At 36.0% G+C, this 15,677-nt stretch overlaps 1 protein-coding gene across 1 annotated transcript in view; it reads left to right on the top strand.

Annotated features, from left to right (window-relative positions):
* The window catches only part of HAT1 (histone acetyltransferase 1), a gene marked incomplete at its 5' end in the record, with an annotated part of 61,824 nt that extends 46,867 nt beyond the window's left edge, over nt 1–14,957 (top strand). Inside the window, 3 exon segments of the mRNA XM_080799812.1 lie at nt 938–1,089; nt 4,395–4,511; nt 13,834–14,957. Of these exon segments, the coding sequence (XP_080655938.1) occupies nt 938–1,089; nt 4,395–4,511; nt 13,834–14,001 (437 nt within the window). The 3' untranslated portion in view covers nt 14,002–14,957.
* Nucleotides 14,958–15,677: the final 720 nt, after the last annotated feature.

Raw genomic sequence — 15,677 nt, 5'->3', positions numbered from 1 at the left:
CAAGATTGTTTTGGCTATTCTGGGTTCCTTCCATATCTGTGTGAATTTTAGGATAAACTTAATTTCTGCAACAAAAAGGCCAACTGGGGGATTTTTAATAGGGATTGCATTGAATGATTTGTAGAGTATTGGTATTATAACAATATTAAGTCTTATGATCCACGAACTAGCTCAGAATTTAGCATTCTTTGTTTCAGGCACTCTACTGATCAGAAAGCAAGAGCTCAGAAAAGTCAGATGACTTGCCTATGGTCCTACATCTATGAGTGGCAGAACTAGGACTTAAGAAAGGACCAAAGGTCCATAAGAAAGGACCAAAATCATATTATCATTTTATTCTTTAAAACAAAAAATCATTTTATCTTTATCATTTATTCTTTTTATCTTTATCATTTTATTCTTTAAAACAAAAAAAAGAAAAAAATAAACAAAAAAATATTTGCTTTTTTTTTTTTAAAGACAAAAAACAAAGAGTTTTATTATTACTACTGGGTAAAAGCAGTATGGCAGACTAATGGTTATTGGATTAGGGACTTATAAGTAAGGGACTTCTAAATTGAGCTTCAGAAGCCATAGCTATCAGAGAATAGGAATTGATTATCCAAACTTGAATCTCTTGTTTATATAGCTACTTTAATTGAAAATAAAACTAAGATATAATGATAGATAACACCCATCAAAAAGTTTATATTTGAAAGGAGTAGCTCTGATTTCACAGGTATTGTATGTCTTTGCAAAAGGATTGGACCTATAATTTTATATGGTAAAAGATAATTGTGCTGTTGTTTGATTAATAAGGAATAATCCTTTCTCATTGTAACTTTTGCCTTGTATAGTTCTTTTAAGAATATTTGTTTTTCTAGCCTAGCATGTATATTGAGATTACAAATGATGAATTATGTTGGATAAGGGAAATGTTACTCTGCCTTTTCTTTAGCTGAAGATCCATCCAAAAGCTATGTGAAATTAAGAGACTTTGTGCTTGTGAAGCTTTGTCAAGATTTGCCCTGTTTTTCCCGGGAAAAGTTGATGCAAGGATTCAGTGAAGACATGGCAATAGAGGCACAACAGAAGTTCAAAATAAATAAGGTATTTTTATTCTGTAGAAGAAAAAAATTTCAGTTTTGAAGTTTTCTTTCTCTCTTTTTTTTAATAAGAAGTTATTTTTCTTGTTCTTTTTTTTTTTTAAGATTTTATTTATTTATTTGACAGAGAGAGAGATCACAAGTAGGCAGAGCAGCAGGCAGAGAGAGAGGCGGAAGCAGGCTCCCTGCTGAGCAGAGAGCCGGATACGGGGCTCGATCCCAGGACCCTGAGATCATGACCTGAGCTGAAGGCAGAGGCTTAACCCACTGAGCCACCCAGGCGCCCCTCTCTCTTTTTTTTTTTAAGTATGTAACTTAAACATTGCAAGTACATTAAGAATACATGTGTGGGAAGTAGCAGTGGTTGAGAGTACGGGCTCCGAAGCCGAATTGTCTGTGTTAAGATCTGGCTACACCACTTAGTCTGTGACTTAGGGCAATTTAATTTCCTCACTAATAGAATAGGAAGATAGTTGATATTATGGCTGTATTAAGTGTAACGGGCAGAACAAAATGGACAGTATGATCTTACTTTTACTTTTTAAGAAAATGTTTGAAATGGTAAAATAGTTAATACACGTGGAGAAATATATATACTTCTATATATCTGAATTTTAAAGTAGTAAATATCCTTAAAATAGGTATAGAAAAAGTAATCTGGCAGTTCAGAGGAGGGAGTTTAGTTTATTGTATTTGTGTATGCAAGGGAATCAGAGTTTTTCATGGGACGGAGAAGCATTTGATCTAAGCCTTGAAGAAGAATGGAAGAGTGGGTAGGATTTGGATTATGAAAGTATGTGAGGGGTGCCTCAGTGGCTCAGTTGGTTGAGTGTCAGACTTGATTTCAGCCCAGGTCATGATCCCAAGATCAAGGTCCTGGGTTTGAGGCCCGTGTTGGGCTCAGGACTCAGCATAGAATCTTCTTGGGTTTCTTTCTCTCTGCCCTGGGCCCCTGCTCATGTGCATGCTCTCTTTCAAAATAAATAAGGAATTCTTAAAAAAATTAAAAAGAGAGAGAGAGAGATATGAAGGGTATTCTAATAATAGGGACTAGTATATGATTCTGTTACCTTTTCCTCCTTTGTTTCTAAGGTGTTATAGTTCCTGATTTTTTTTTTCACTTAGTACTATGATTATCTTTTTTGAGATACTTTTACTGGATTTTACTCTTCTGTATGTTCCCTAAAGATAATTCTCCCCCAGAGCTCCTTATTCAGTCCTCATTTTCTCTTACTTTGCTTACTCCACCTGGGACATCTCATCTAACTCTCCGATGTAGATTTTCCTCTTATACTTACCACTGTATATAAAAAGTATCCTGAGGCATATGGGTGGCTCAGCCAGTTGGGTATCTCACTCTTGATTTCAGCTCAGGTCATGATCTTGGGGTTGTGGGGTTGAACCCCTACGTCCGGCTCCCTGCTTAGTGGGGAGTCTGCTTAAGATTCTCTCTCCCTCTCTCTCTCAAAATAAATAAATAAATCTTTTTTTTTTTAAGAAAGGTAAAAAATGTTTCCTGGTCACTGACCTTCAATAGCTTAATTTGAACTGAAACTTTCCATCTTTTCCTGCATTAAAACACTTTAATAGCTTCCTGGTTTTAAGATAAATGTATGTTTTAGAAATATTTGGTATGTCCAGAGTATATCAGACCTTTAGAGAATTTATTCAGCTGCTTTTAAAGGAAGAGAATATGAACACATTTTTCAAAATCATGCTTTTTTTTTCTCTTCCTTAAAGGAATTAAAACTTGGTATGGCACACTGAGCCCGTCATAATTGGACGCTGCCAACCTTGGTAGACTCAACTTTCTACCACCTTCCTATATGCCCTGCCATTACTAAACCTCTTGTTACTTCCCAGCTATGCTACATCTTTCTTCCTTGTATATTGCTTTATGTTAACTATGCCTTTTGCCCTTGATACTCCCTTCTCCTGTTACTCCATCTTTGCCTTGCCAGATATTACTCATTTGTTCAGGTGTCCCTTCTGAAAGTTCAAACATCATCTTCCCAGTCTACCTACACCTGATCTCTCCCCTATCCCCAGTAAGTATATAAGTGAAACAACACAAACAATGGGCTACTCTTGGCTTCAGTGATACCAAGATTTCTTGATTTTCCTAATATTTCTTTGTTTTTCTCTGCCCTGTAACTGTCACTGTACTACAGGGTTCTGACCCTCCTCATTTTTTCACTGTTTATGCTTTCCTAACCAATACTGTGGTTTTAACTCATGCCTGTATACTGATACTGCTTAAATCTTCATTCTTAGACTAGCGTTTTCTTTAGATTTACATGTTCTGCTGCCTCCTAAATCTCTCCTAGGCTATGAAAACTCACTGTCATTCCACACTCTCCTCCACACCCAGTCCTTCCTGTTTTGTATATGTAGAATCCTTGTTCTTTTAGTGTTCTTACTGGTTCTTAGTTTATGCCTTCATCATTTTTTGCCTGATTTAATAGCACAGCTTCGCAATCTCCCTGTGCTTCTTTTTGCTACCATTTCTATGTAGCTGAAATAACACTTTTCTTAAAACTCATTTGTGCGCTTTGCTCACTCCCCCATTTGAAATCCATCTCCTTGGGGTGTCTGGGTGGCTCAGTCAGTCAGGCGTATGACTCTTGGTTTTAGCTCAGGTCACGATCTTGGAGTCCTGGGATCAAGCCCTACATCCAGCTCTGTGCTCAGTATGGAGTCTGCTGGAGATAATCTCCCTCTCCTCCTCCCCCTGCTCACACTCTCTTGCTCTAAAATAAATAAATAAAAATTTTTAATAATAAAATAAAAAGTAAAATCTGTCACCTACTAGATAAAAGCCCAACTCTTTAATATATTATGTAAGGTTCTGTACTTCTGCTCTGTCCTCACGTTACTTCTACTCACTACTTTTCATTTTGTGCTTCAGCCATGTCAAGCCACCTCAGTCTTGCATGTGCGTGCTATGTGCACTTGTATACTCACAGTGCCCTCTCCTCTTTCTAGACTGGCATGGTCCCTTCCCTTTAAGATTTAGCTCGGGTTTTCTTTCCTCAGGAATCTTCTTCTAAGATTTATGCCATTCCCAGGCTATGCTACCATAATACCCTACACATATTTCCATCATTAAATTAACCATACCTTAGTCATTTGTGTTACCTCTTAGGCTGCTAGCTCCTCAAGGGCAGAGACTATCTTTTACTGTTTTTCATCTGGTACCTAGCACAATTTCTGACCCATAGCAGATACTCAGTGTATCCTGTGTTCTTTTGGGTAAGTGTCTCTATTTTGTAATTAAAAGTGTTCATGTTTTTCTTTTGTTTCATTAAGCAACATGCTAGGCGGGTTTATGAAATTCTTCGACTACTGGTAACTGACATGAGTAATGCTGAACAATACAGAAGCTATAGACTGGACATTAAAAGAAGACTAATTAGTCCATATAAGGTAGGACTTTCCAGAGTCTTAAACATTTATATTCTTGTAACTGTTTAAAAATGGAGAAGAGGGGCACCTGGGTGGCCCAGTTGGTTAAGCTGCTGCCTTTGGCTCAGGTCATCATCTCAGGGTCCTGGGAATGAGCCCTGCGTTGGGCTCCCTGCTCAGCAGGGAATCTGCTTCTGCCCCTCCCCAACTCATGCTCTTTCTCTCTCTCTCTCAGATACATAAGTAAAATCATTAGAAAATAACAAATAAATAAGTAAATAAATAAAAGGGAGAAGTGGGTCACCTGACTGGCTCAGTCTATAGTGCATGTGATTCAATCTTGAGGTCGAGAGTTCAAGCCCCCCATTAGGGGTAGAGTTTACTTTAAAAAATTTTTTTAAATAAATAATAAAATGGAGAAGAAAGTGTAGCGCTTGCCAGTGTATGGGACAATCCAAATCATTTTTCTAAATTAACTTTTACAAACATGAAAATATTCTTCCAGTTAGTTATAGAAAGTCTTACTGTCATAATTTTTGAGCTATAAATCTGTTTTCGTTCACTTGAAAACTAATCCCAAGGATAGTCTACCCATAGTTACTTTTTATTTCATTTGTTTGCCATCTTTTAAAAATCTGAATGCTCAGACTTTTCCTAAATAAATAATCTTAACAGTCTCAAGTTTGTTCTAAACTTGTTCTAAGTCTCTAGTTTTCTAGTTGTTACATATATTGTGCTTGCCTTTGCTCCCTTCTTCCTAAATATGGCCTTGGTTGCCATTTTTAACCTCTGTACTTTACCATCACTGAAACTGCAGCATAATATTATTTACTTTTTTTTTTTTTTAACAGTCTTTCTTCTTACCCTCTACCCCTACCCATTTTCTCATCTCCCATATATTCCTCTCAGGAACTTCCCCTCTGAGATCAGGTTTGTCCTCATCACCCTCTGGCTATTATTAAGGTAGATATTGCCCATGACAACCTGTGTAAATGAGGATTTGCTATGATAGTTGCAGCTGTGCAGTAAGCTGATGGGGGAGAATATTTGTTAATTTGTTCAATAAATAATTAATGAGCACCAGACCTGTGGTTGCTACATTTATATACACTATACCTGTAGGTTTATGCAGTACAATAGCTGGGAACATAAATGACAAATCTAAAAAGTTTCTGTCTTATGGACTACCTATAACGGGTTGTAATACATTATAATGGTCTTTCTCCCCCCAAATTGTTCAAAGTAACATTTTATTCTTTGATATTTATCACTTGAGAAACATCAGAAAATTGGTAAAAATGGTTCTTTCCAAAAGTTTTGAGTTTTGAAGTAATATTAATTTGCCATCTATAAAGTGTCTTTATGTTGAAATTTGGGGCATATAGAACAGTGTAATTAGATGTTAATCACAGCAGCATTTCAGAGTACAGGCACACCTCAGAAATATGGTGGGTTTAGTTCCAGACCCCTACAATAAAGTGAATATTGCCATAAAGCAAGCTAAATGAGTTTATTTTCCAGTGCATATAACAGTTACATTTACACTATACTGTATTTTGCTCAGTGTACCATAGCATTATGTTTGAAAACTGACATACCTTAATTTAAAAATATTTTATTACTAAAAAATGCTAACTATTATCTGAGCTTGGAGTGAGTCATAATGTTTTTGTGTGGTGGAGTGTCTCACTTTGATGTTAATGGCTGCTGACTGTGATCAGGGTGGTGGTTGCTAAAGGTTGGGGTTAACTATAACAGTTTCTTAAAGTAAGACAGTAGTGAAGTTTGTCCCATCAATTGACTCTTCCTTTCTCTATAGCATGCAATGCTGTTTGATAGCATTTTTTAAACTTTTTTTAAAAAAATATTTATTTATTTTAATAAACATATACTGTATTTTTATCCCCAGGGGTTGTTTGATAGCATTTTATCTACAATAGAACTTTTTTCAAAATTGGGAGTCTGTATTCACAAACCCTGCTTCTGCCTTACCAACTAAGTTATGTAATATTCCATCTCCTTCACAACATCTTCATCAAGAGTAGTTTCCATCTCAAGAAGTCACTTTCTTTGCTCATGCATAAGCAGCAGCTCCTCATCTGTTCAGCATTTATCATGAGATTGCAGCAGTTCAGTCACACTTTCAGGCTCCACTTCTAATTCTAGTTCTCTTGCTATTCCACTACATCTGTGGTTGTGCTTGCTTCGGTAGCACATTTACCACTACATCTGTGGTTACTTCCTTCATTGAAGTCTTGAACTCCTCAGAGTCATCCATGAGGGTTGGGATAAACTTCCATATTCCCTTCGTTAAGGTTGATATTTTGTGTCTTCCCATGAATCTCGAGTGTTCTTATTGGCATCTAGAATGGTGAATCCTTTCCAGAAGTTTTCAGTTTACTCTGAATAAGTCTGTCAGAGGGATCACTATCTACAGCAGCTATAGCGTTATGAAATGTACTTCTTAAATAGTAAGACTTGAAAATCAAAATTATTCCTCAATTCATGGGCTACAGAGTGGATATTGTGTTAGCAGGCATGAAAACAACATTAGTTTCATTGTACATCTCCATCAGAGCTTTTGGTTGACCAGGTACATTGTCAGTGAGCAGTGATCTTTTAAAAGAAATACTTTTTTCTGAGCAGTAGGTCTTTACAGTGAACTTAAATTATTCTGTGAACTGTATTGCAAACAGATGCTGTCATCTAGGCTTTGTTGTTCTCTTAGAGCATAGGCAAAATAAAACCAGCAGAGTTCTTAAGGGCTCTAGGATATTTGGAATGGTCAGCAATGGTTTCAGTTTAGTCACCAGCTGCATTAGGGACTGGTGACTACACCCTAAACAAGGGACTCTGCCAATCCTTTGAAGCTTTGAAGCCAGGCATCTCTTCTCTAGCGATGAAAGTCCTAGATGGCATCTTCTCCAATAGAAGACTATTTTAAGGTTACCTGGCTGGCTCAGTCAGAAGAGCAAGTGACTCGGGGAACCTGGGTGGCTCAGTCGGTTAAGTGTCTACCTCCGGCTCAGGTCATGATCTCTGGGTCCTGGGATCTGGCCCCACATTGGCTTCCTGCGCAGCTGGAAGTTTGCTTCTCTTTCTCGCTCCCCCTGTCTCCCTCTGTCCCTCTCCACCACTCTTTCTCTCTCTCAAATAAAATCTTAAAAAAACAAAACAAAAAAAAACATGTGACTTAATCTCATGGTCATGGGTTTGAGCCCCACATTAGGTATAGAGATTACTTAAATAAACTTAAAAAAAAAAGGCAACAGCTGTTTTGTCTACACTGCAAATTTGTTGTTTAGTGTAGCCACCTTCATTAATTATCTTAGCTAGATCTTCTGGAGAACTTGCAGTTTCTGCATTAACAGTTGCTGCTTCACGTCTTACACTCTTACGTTATAGAGATGACTTCTTTCCTTAAACCTCATGAACCAACCTCTGCTAGCTTCCAACTTTTCTTCTGCAGCCTCTTCATCTCTCTCAGCCTTCAGAGAATTGAAGAGAGTTAGGTCTTGCTCTGGATTAGGCTTTGGCCTAAGGGAATGTTGTGGCTGGTTTGGTCTTCTATCCAGACCACTAAAAGCTTCTCCATATCAGCAATAAGACTGTTGTGCTTTCTTATCATTTGTGCATTCACTGGAGTAGCACTTTCAATTTCCTTCAAGAACTCTGCATTCAGAACTTTGCCTGTTTGGCACAAGAGACCTACTGCTTTTTGGCTTATCTCAGCTTTCAGTATGCCTTCTCACTAAGTTTAATCATTTCTAGCTTTGATTTAAAGTGTGAGATGTGCAGTTCTTCCTTTCACTTGAACATTTAGAGGCCATTGTAGGGTTAATTTCAATATTGTTGTGTCTCAGGGAATAGGGAGGCCAGGAGTGGGAGGTTGATTGGGGGATACCTGGTTGGTAGTACAGTCAGAACACACACAACACTAAGTTTATCATCTTCTGTGGCTCAGTTTGTGGTGCCCCAAAATAATTACAATAGTAACATCAAAGATCACTGATCATAGATCACCACCACAAATATAATAGTAATGAAAAAGTTTGAAATCAGCAATTACCAAAATGAGACACAGAGACATGAAGTGAACAAATACTGCTGGGAAAATTGTGCCAGTAGACTTGGTTGATGCAGGGTTGCCACAAACCTTTCATTTGTTTTAAAAAAAGAAAAAAAACCAACCCAGAATTATCTGCGAAGCACAATAAATTGAGGTATGCCTATATTAAAATTGTTTTAGTAAAATAAAATGATTTATTGAACTATGCATCTCAGATCATTATTTGATGTCAAATAATTTGGGCAGATGTAGCCCATGAGAGATGACGAATTCTAAGTGTAAGCAGTCACAAACTCATGCCAAATAGGAATTTCTGTAGTTCATAAAAGCAAGTATTTTTTACTCTCAAGGAAGGGTAATGATTTGACTTTTTCGCTATTAAGTATCCTCACCCTGCAAACAAGTTGACCTATCTGAAAGACAACTGCAAATTGGTTATTAAACTCTAGGTTCTTACCACAGCTGAATATCACCATCCTTGCACTAAAGCTCATACACAGATCACAACTTCTTCAGATGCTTGATTGAACTATATTATAGTAATGTACATTTTAATAAGTTCAGTTATCCAGTATTCTATCCCACTGAGAAAAACAAGAAAGCTTGAGGGTGCCCCTCCCCTACTTTAGGTTTATAGTCCCAATTCTTGGTGTAGGAAACCTACCACAAACTTTAAGAAAGTCTAGGGATGAGTTATATGTCCAGTGGGCATGGGGGAGTGCTGGAATTTCCTTGTTGAATGGATGCAGATGATTTTCTTCAGTTTGTTTTTCCAGTATGCTTTTAGGTCCTTTCTTGTGTTGTTATACTATTCTCAGATGTAAAATTATATTTAAAAATAAAGTAAAATTGCTTAATAATGAGTGTGATTTAGAACTTTTTAAGGTCTTTAAAATTATGCCTAATGGGGAAAGTTTGGAGTATAAAATTTACATGTTTACTTTCATATTTCATGAAAATAAATTATAATTTAGATTGTCACTGTTATTACTGAGGTATGAAATTATTGATTTATTGATAGCAAATTCTGTACTGCCTTTATCTGAGGAATCAAGGTTACCTGTCAGTCTAAACACACTCTCCCACTAAGAAATTATTTGGGTAGCTATTAGAAGTACTGTACCTTGCTTTAAAAGTTTTTAAACACTGCTGATTCATTTGTATCATTGCCAAAAGAGGGAAATAACCTGTATCGACTAGAATCATTTTTTTAAAGCACAAAAAGAAACTCCATCTCTAGTACAGAAATAATTTTCAGATATTCAAAAAAAGATAAATTTGAACCATTTGGCTAAAAGAAAATTGGTGTAGCTGCTTGGTTTTAGCATTAAAGCTTTTATATTGTTTCATGGGAATATTTAAATTCTTAGTTGGTTTACAAATATAAAATACAGAATCATTGTTAATATCACTGCATTTGGAATCTGGAAACTCAGTTTTCAGGTCTGGTTCTTTTAGAAATTGTCTAACTGTTGACAACTTATTAACACCTGGGTATTAGGCTTCCCTTCCATAAAATGGAAATGCCTCTGTAGCTAGGAACTGAACAGAATGAAATAAAATACAGTGGTGCATGTTTTAAAAGATGTCTTTTGACACATCTTTGGAATTAGTATGCCTCCATTGTTATTTTAAAATTCGTACAAAAGAACCTTATCTCTGTACTTCACAAAAGTGACTAACTAGTTCAACCAAAGGCAGTTAAGGAGCCCTTAGAGGTGGTAGCATTTTTGAGATCATATTTGTAAGTCCTTCGGGAACATGTGAAAGCTAAGCAAGAAGAAAGGATTATTTTCTGGAAAAATTCATATCCAAGCCAAATGTTAACATAAATAAGTTTAAAATAGTGCCATCTTTGTCTTCGTTAATTAAAAATTATGAACTGCTCTAATCTGTGAAGGAATTAAGTTTTTGTTTTTGGTGGGGAAAAAATTATTCTAAAGCTTATAGAGTATCTATTTGAGTCTTAAGGGTTTCTGCCTTTCATTGTTTCATTTGTTCTCCCAAGATATTATCACTTTGTTGGATAGGGGTGGTATCCTCAAATCAGTTTGGGATTTTTGAAGTTTTTTTTTACACACTGTTTTAAAAATTAATTTGTAATATAGCGTACATATAAACAATGGAATATATACAATTTAAGGAATATTAAAGGCCAATAAAGCAAATAACCTCAAATTAGTTATGTTTAAAATTGAATCATACCTTACATGTTCACAAGGAGCTCAAACATACAGTTTTATATTTTTTCCATAAAGCTACTTATAAGTATTTTTATTCCTGTGTGTTTTATTTTATTATCACCTTTTAAAAGATTTTATTTATTTATTTGAGAGAGAGAGAGCATGGACACACGGAGCATGAGTCCGGGGGAGGGGGGGAGAGGCAGAGGGAATAGCAGACTCCCTACTGATCAGAAAGACTGACAACAGGCTCCATCCTGGACTCTGAGATCATGACCTGAGCAGAAGTCAGATGCTTAAGCAGCTGAGCCACCCAGGCACTGCTAATTCATAAATTTTTGGTCATGCCAATAAAAATTACAATGGTGATTAATTCTGATATCCAATGAAGTAATTGAAGGTTGGGGGGTGATAAATTGGGGATGTGAGCTCTCAGATTTAAGAAGAGCATAATAATTTTAAACAGTATGTTACTGGCACAGGATTCATTTTATAGGTTATTTGCAACAAAATTTGATAGTCTAGAAATATTTAAGAATTTAATATGATGGTTCTATTATATATATAAGAATTTAATATGATTGGAGGTATCTTCAAGCAGTGGGGCTAGATTATCTAATAAATGTTATAACTGGTTAGCAATTTAGAAAAATAGCTTCTATTCCTATCACACGCCACAGTAATTTGCTGATGAATTACTCTTTACTTCCTGAACTGCTTTCTTAAGTTAAATGTTCTTATACAGTGCAGTCATGCCTGTTGGCAGAAAAATTAACTTTTACAGCTGAAACAGCATTTGTCATTCATATGATTGAAGAGTAAGGAATATACTGTCCTGGTGGGTCTTAGGAACAGTAAATTTGAACTTTTTTTTTCCCCCCAAGATTTTATTTATTTATTTGAGATAGAGAGCATGAGAAGGGGGAAGGTCAGAGGGAGAAGTTGACTCCCTTCTGAGCAGGGAGCCTGATGCAGGACTGGATCCCTGGACTTCAGGATCATGACCTGAGCCGAAGGCAGTTGCTTAACCAACTGAGTCACCCAGGCGTCCCTAAATTTGAACTTTCATCAGTTCTCTGGAACTGAGGTTCATAGTGTGATCAGTAACATTAACATCACTTAGGAGCTTGTTAGAAATGCAGAATCTTGAGGGCACCTGGGTGGCTCAGTCAGTTGAGGGTGTGCCTTAGGTTATGATCTCAGGTCCTGGGATGGAAGCATGCCCTCCTTCCCTACCCACTCAGGCTTCCTGCTCAGTGGGGAACCTGCTTCTCCCTCTCCTCCCTGTCTCTCCCCCCTGCTTTTTCTCTCTCTCTAGCAAATAAATAAATAAAATCTTTTTTTTTTTTAATGCAGATTCTTGTCCCCCATACTTACTGAGTCAGAATCTGCATTTATCAAGGTCTTTGGTGATCTGTTTACACATTGAAGTTTGAGAAGTACTGCTTTAGAAGGGCATTTTATATTAATGAAGCTAACTTTTTAAAATTTCTGGTTATAGTAGTAGCAACCTTGTTTACTACTGGCTCCACCAATTTAAACTAGGATCAACCTAATTTTTTTGTAGTGTTAGGAAGGCTTATCTCCAAACATTGTTGCCACCTTATTTTACATATGGTTTAGGGGCACCTGGCTGGGTCAGTTGGTGGAGTATACAACTCTTGATCTCAGAATCATGAATTCAAGCCCCATGATGGGTGTAGAGCTTACTTAAAAAGTAATTAATTAATTAATTTAAAAAATGTGTGGTTATTAATTTAGCTTAATTTTGGGCTTTTTAAGTAGTAATCATGACACATTTGCCTAGTATTCCAAAATTATTAGGGTTCTCTTTAAGGGGCCTTTATTCGTTTTTAGGATGTATTTAGGGTTTGGTTTTTTTAATTGTCTTTTAAAAGTGAATTAGATATAGGAACTAAACAATACAGATTTCCAACCAGATTGTTAGGGTTTACATCCTGGCCACTCATCTTCCTACCTTTGTGTCAAGTTACTAAACTCCCATATCCTATTTTTTCTTTATCAATTGTAGAAAATTAGACTACCAATCTTATGGAGTTGTTAGGATTACATGAGTTATTATATGTGATTTCTGATCTTTATGTAAAGTTAACTCTTCATTATATGTTCTAATAAAAGAAGATAGATATATTAATCTAGGACAGTTTAAGCAAAATGTATGAAAGTTGCATATATTGCAGTGTTTCTTAACTGTATTGCAGTGTAGCCACCTCTCCAGGAATCTTGGAGTCGTTTTTCATTCCCCTTATCACCCACTATTTCCTTTCCCTTCCATCTGCGCTCCTACTGACTTGGTCTGTAGCGGCTTTCATCATCTTACTTGAATTTTTGCAGTAACTGGTAACTTGGTCCTCCAGTCCCATCCTCAGCATTGCTAACAGTGTTGTTCTGACACAGTGTCCTACCTGAAAGCTGCTACTGGTTCTCTTCTGACCCAGCATGGTGGGTTCCTTCTCAGTAAAATGTGGTGGGTAGGGCGGGTTAATAAGATAATGTATTTCTGGATAATAGAAATTCAGTAAGTGGTAGTTAATACTATCTTTATAAAGTGTGACAGGTTTTGGTTATCTTTCTGAAACTCTTCAAACGTTTATGTTAAAATTAATATGTGGTCCATAAATATATCACTGGGTAGGGAAACTTAGAGATGAACTTAGTGTCAGGAAAAAGGCAATTTGGAATTAAAATTAATGCAATGAATTAATGATGAATACGGGAATGTAGAATAATAGCACTTAATCTCAGTTGTCTTTCTTCAGTTAATATATTTATTTATTAAAGAAATTTGTGAGTCTGTACACAGTTTTTTATTATGCTTTGTAGAGGGGACATGTATATTTACCATCAGTTGACATGAAATTCCAAGTCTTCTTGTTAACTCCATTTAGAGTTAACATAAACATAAACACAACATAAACATTATGTTTAGGCTTCCTTAAGGAAAAAACTGGGACAAATTTGGGCATATTCCTACTAATCTTATTTCTAACAGTAGAGACTTAAAATTCAAAGAATATAAAGAAATTTATCTTCTTTCTTAGTCTAACCAATAATTATATTTGTTGCTTAGAAAAAGCAGAGAGATCTTGCTAAAATGAGAAAATGTCTCAGACCAGAAGAACTGACAAACCAGATGAACCAAATAGAAATAAGCATGCAACATGAACAGCTGGAAGAAAGCTTTCAGGAACTTGTGGAAGATTACCGACGTGTTCTTGAACGCCTCGCTCAAGAGTAGAGATTATTTGGCTCTGTACAGGAAGTTTGCAAATTTCTGTACATTGTGTTATGGAAAATCGGATGATGACTTTAATTTTAAAATCTTGTAACATTTACTTAACATTAAAAGTTATCTATCTTATCTTTAGTTGAATATTTTCTTTTGGAGAGATTGTATATTTTAAAATACTGTTTAGAGTCTATGAGCATATATTACATTTTAAAAAAATATATAGCTTCTGAAATATCACTGCAATCGCTTCCCTTCTTAACAGTATAATAAATGCTTAGTTGTGATATGCTAATGTGTGATGATATGATTCTTAAATACTTATGATAAACTTTTTGGTCTTGTTAAAAAAACTTCCGGTTTTCACATCGTGTAATATCCTCTAGGTCCATTCACGTCACAAATGGCTTTTAGGCTTTCATTATCATTCCTCCCATTTTTTGCTTTTAAGATTTTACACCTGGCACCTTTAAACACATTTCTTTAAGATTTTCCCTAGTAATCTTGTTTTTCCTGTGTGATTTCTCCAAATAGGAAATATTCTTAGTATAGATTTGTTTTGTTTTAAATAAATTCCTCTATCAATTGTTTGTTGGGGGTAGGATGGGTAGCAAGAGAGAAAGGAAACTAGATGTAGCATAAAGCCAAAATGTTTGACATCACATATTAATTGAGGATAATTTAGAAGTTAGCATGAATGTATAAATAAAATTTTGAAAAAGAAGTTAGCCTAAATGTTTTATAAATAATGTAAAATAATAAATCAGTTTATAAAAATCAATTTATACACCATTATTGAAATATATCTTGTGTAAAACGAGGTGTATATGTGTTGTGATTTGTTACAAGGTTCTGAAGATGTTGAAGTCCAACAGGAAAACAACCCAAAGTAATGATAAATTGTTTACTATAATCTTACTTTATTTTTATTAGAGTATAAATAAATTGCTTGATATGGAACCATTAAAAGTAAAAGCCTCATGTTTATAATGTGTGCCAGTAAGTGAGGTATTGTATAACATCAAAAATGGGATAGAAGTTGAACTTGACTTTTATTATTTTTTATTTTAAAAGATTTTATTTATTTGTCAGTGAGAGCACAAGCAGGGGGAGAGGCAGTCAGAAGAAGCAGGCTCCCTGCTGGTGGCTCAGTTGGTTAAGCTTTCCACTCAGGGCGTGAAAGTTCCTTTAAAAATCTGATTTGTTCAATGCTTATGGCAAAATCCCAACGTGGATAAGCACTATCCTGTCCTGAGATCAGCTTTCCATCAGTAAAACCTGTCAGACAGGAGAAGCAAAGTAACTCGTCCCCTTTGGATGCAAAATAGCCATGGCCAGTGGCACACCAATAGCACTAAGCCAAGCCCCCTTCCAGGGTGTTGGAAAAGTTTTAGTCTCCCGTCAGAAGCTTCAATACATAGATGAAACTTGGATTTCTGAAAGTATATATGTACATTATTTGTTCAGATAGAATGAACTAGTTCAGTTAAAATCCTTTCTGAAAATATATGAAAGCAATTTGCTTTCCATCTAAATTAGCTAAATTAAAAATTTTTTATTAAAAATTCACATTTGAGGGGCGCCTGGGTGGCTCAGTGGATTAAAGCCTCTGCCTTCGGCTCAGGTCATGATCCCAGGGTCCTGGGATCGAGCCCCGCATCGGGCTCTCTGCTCGGCGGTGAGCC

This window comes from Martes martes (genome assembly GCF_963455335.1).
Source record: "Martes martes genome assembly, chromosome: 3".
In the NCBI taxonomy this organism is placed as follows: domain Eukaryota; kingdom Metazoa; phylum Chordata; class Mammalia; order Carnivora; family Mustelidae; genus Martes; species Martes martes.
The sequence above is the reverse complement of the archived record's forward strand: the minus strand, read 5'-3'. Positions and strand labels throughout refer to the sequence as shown.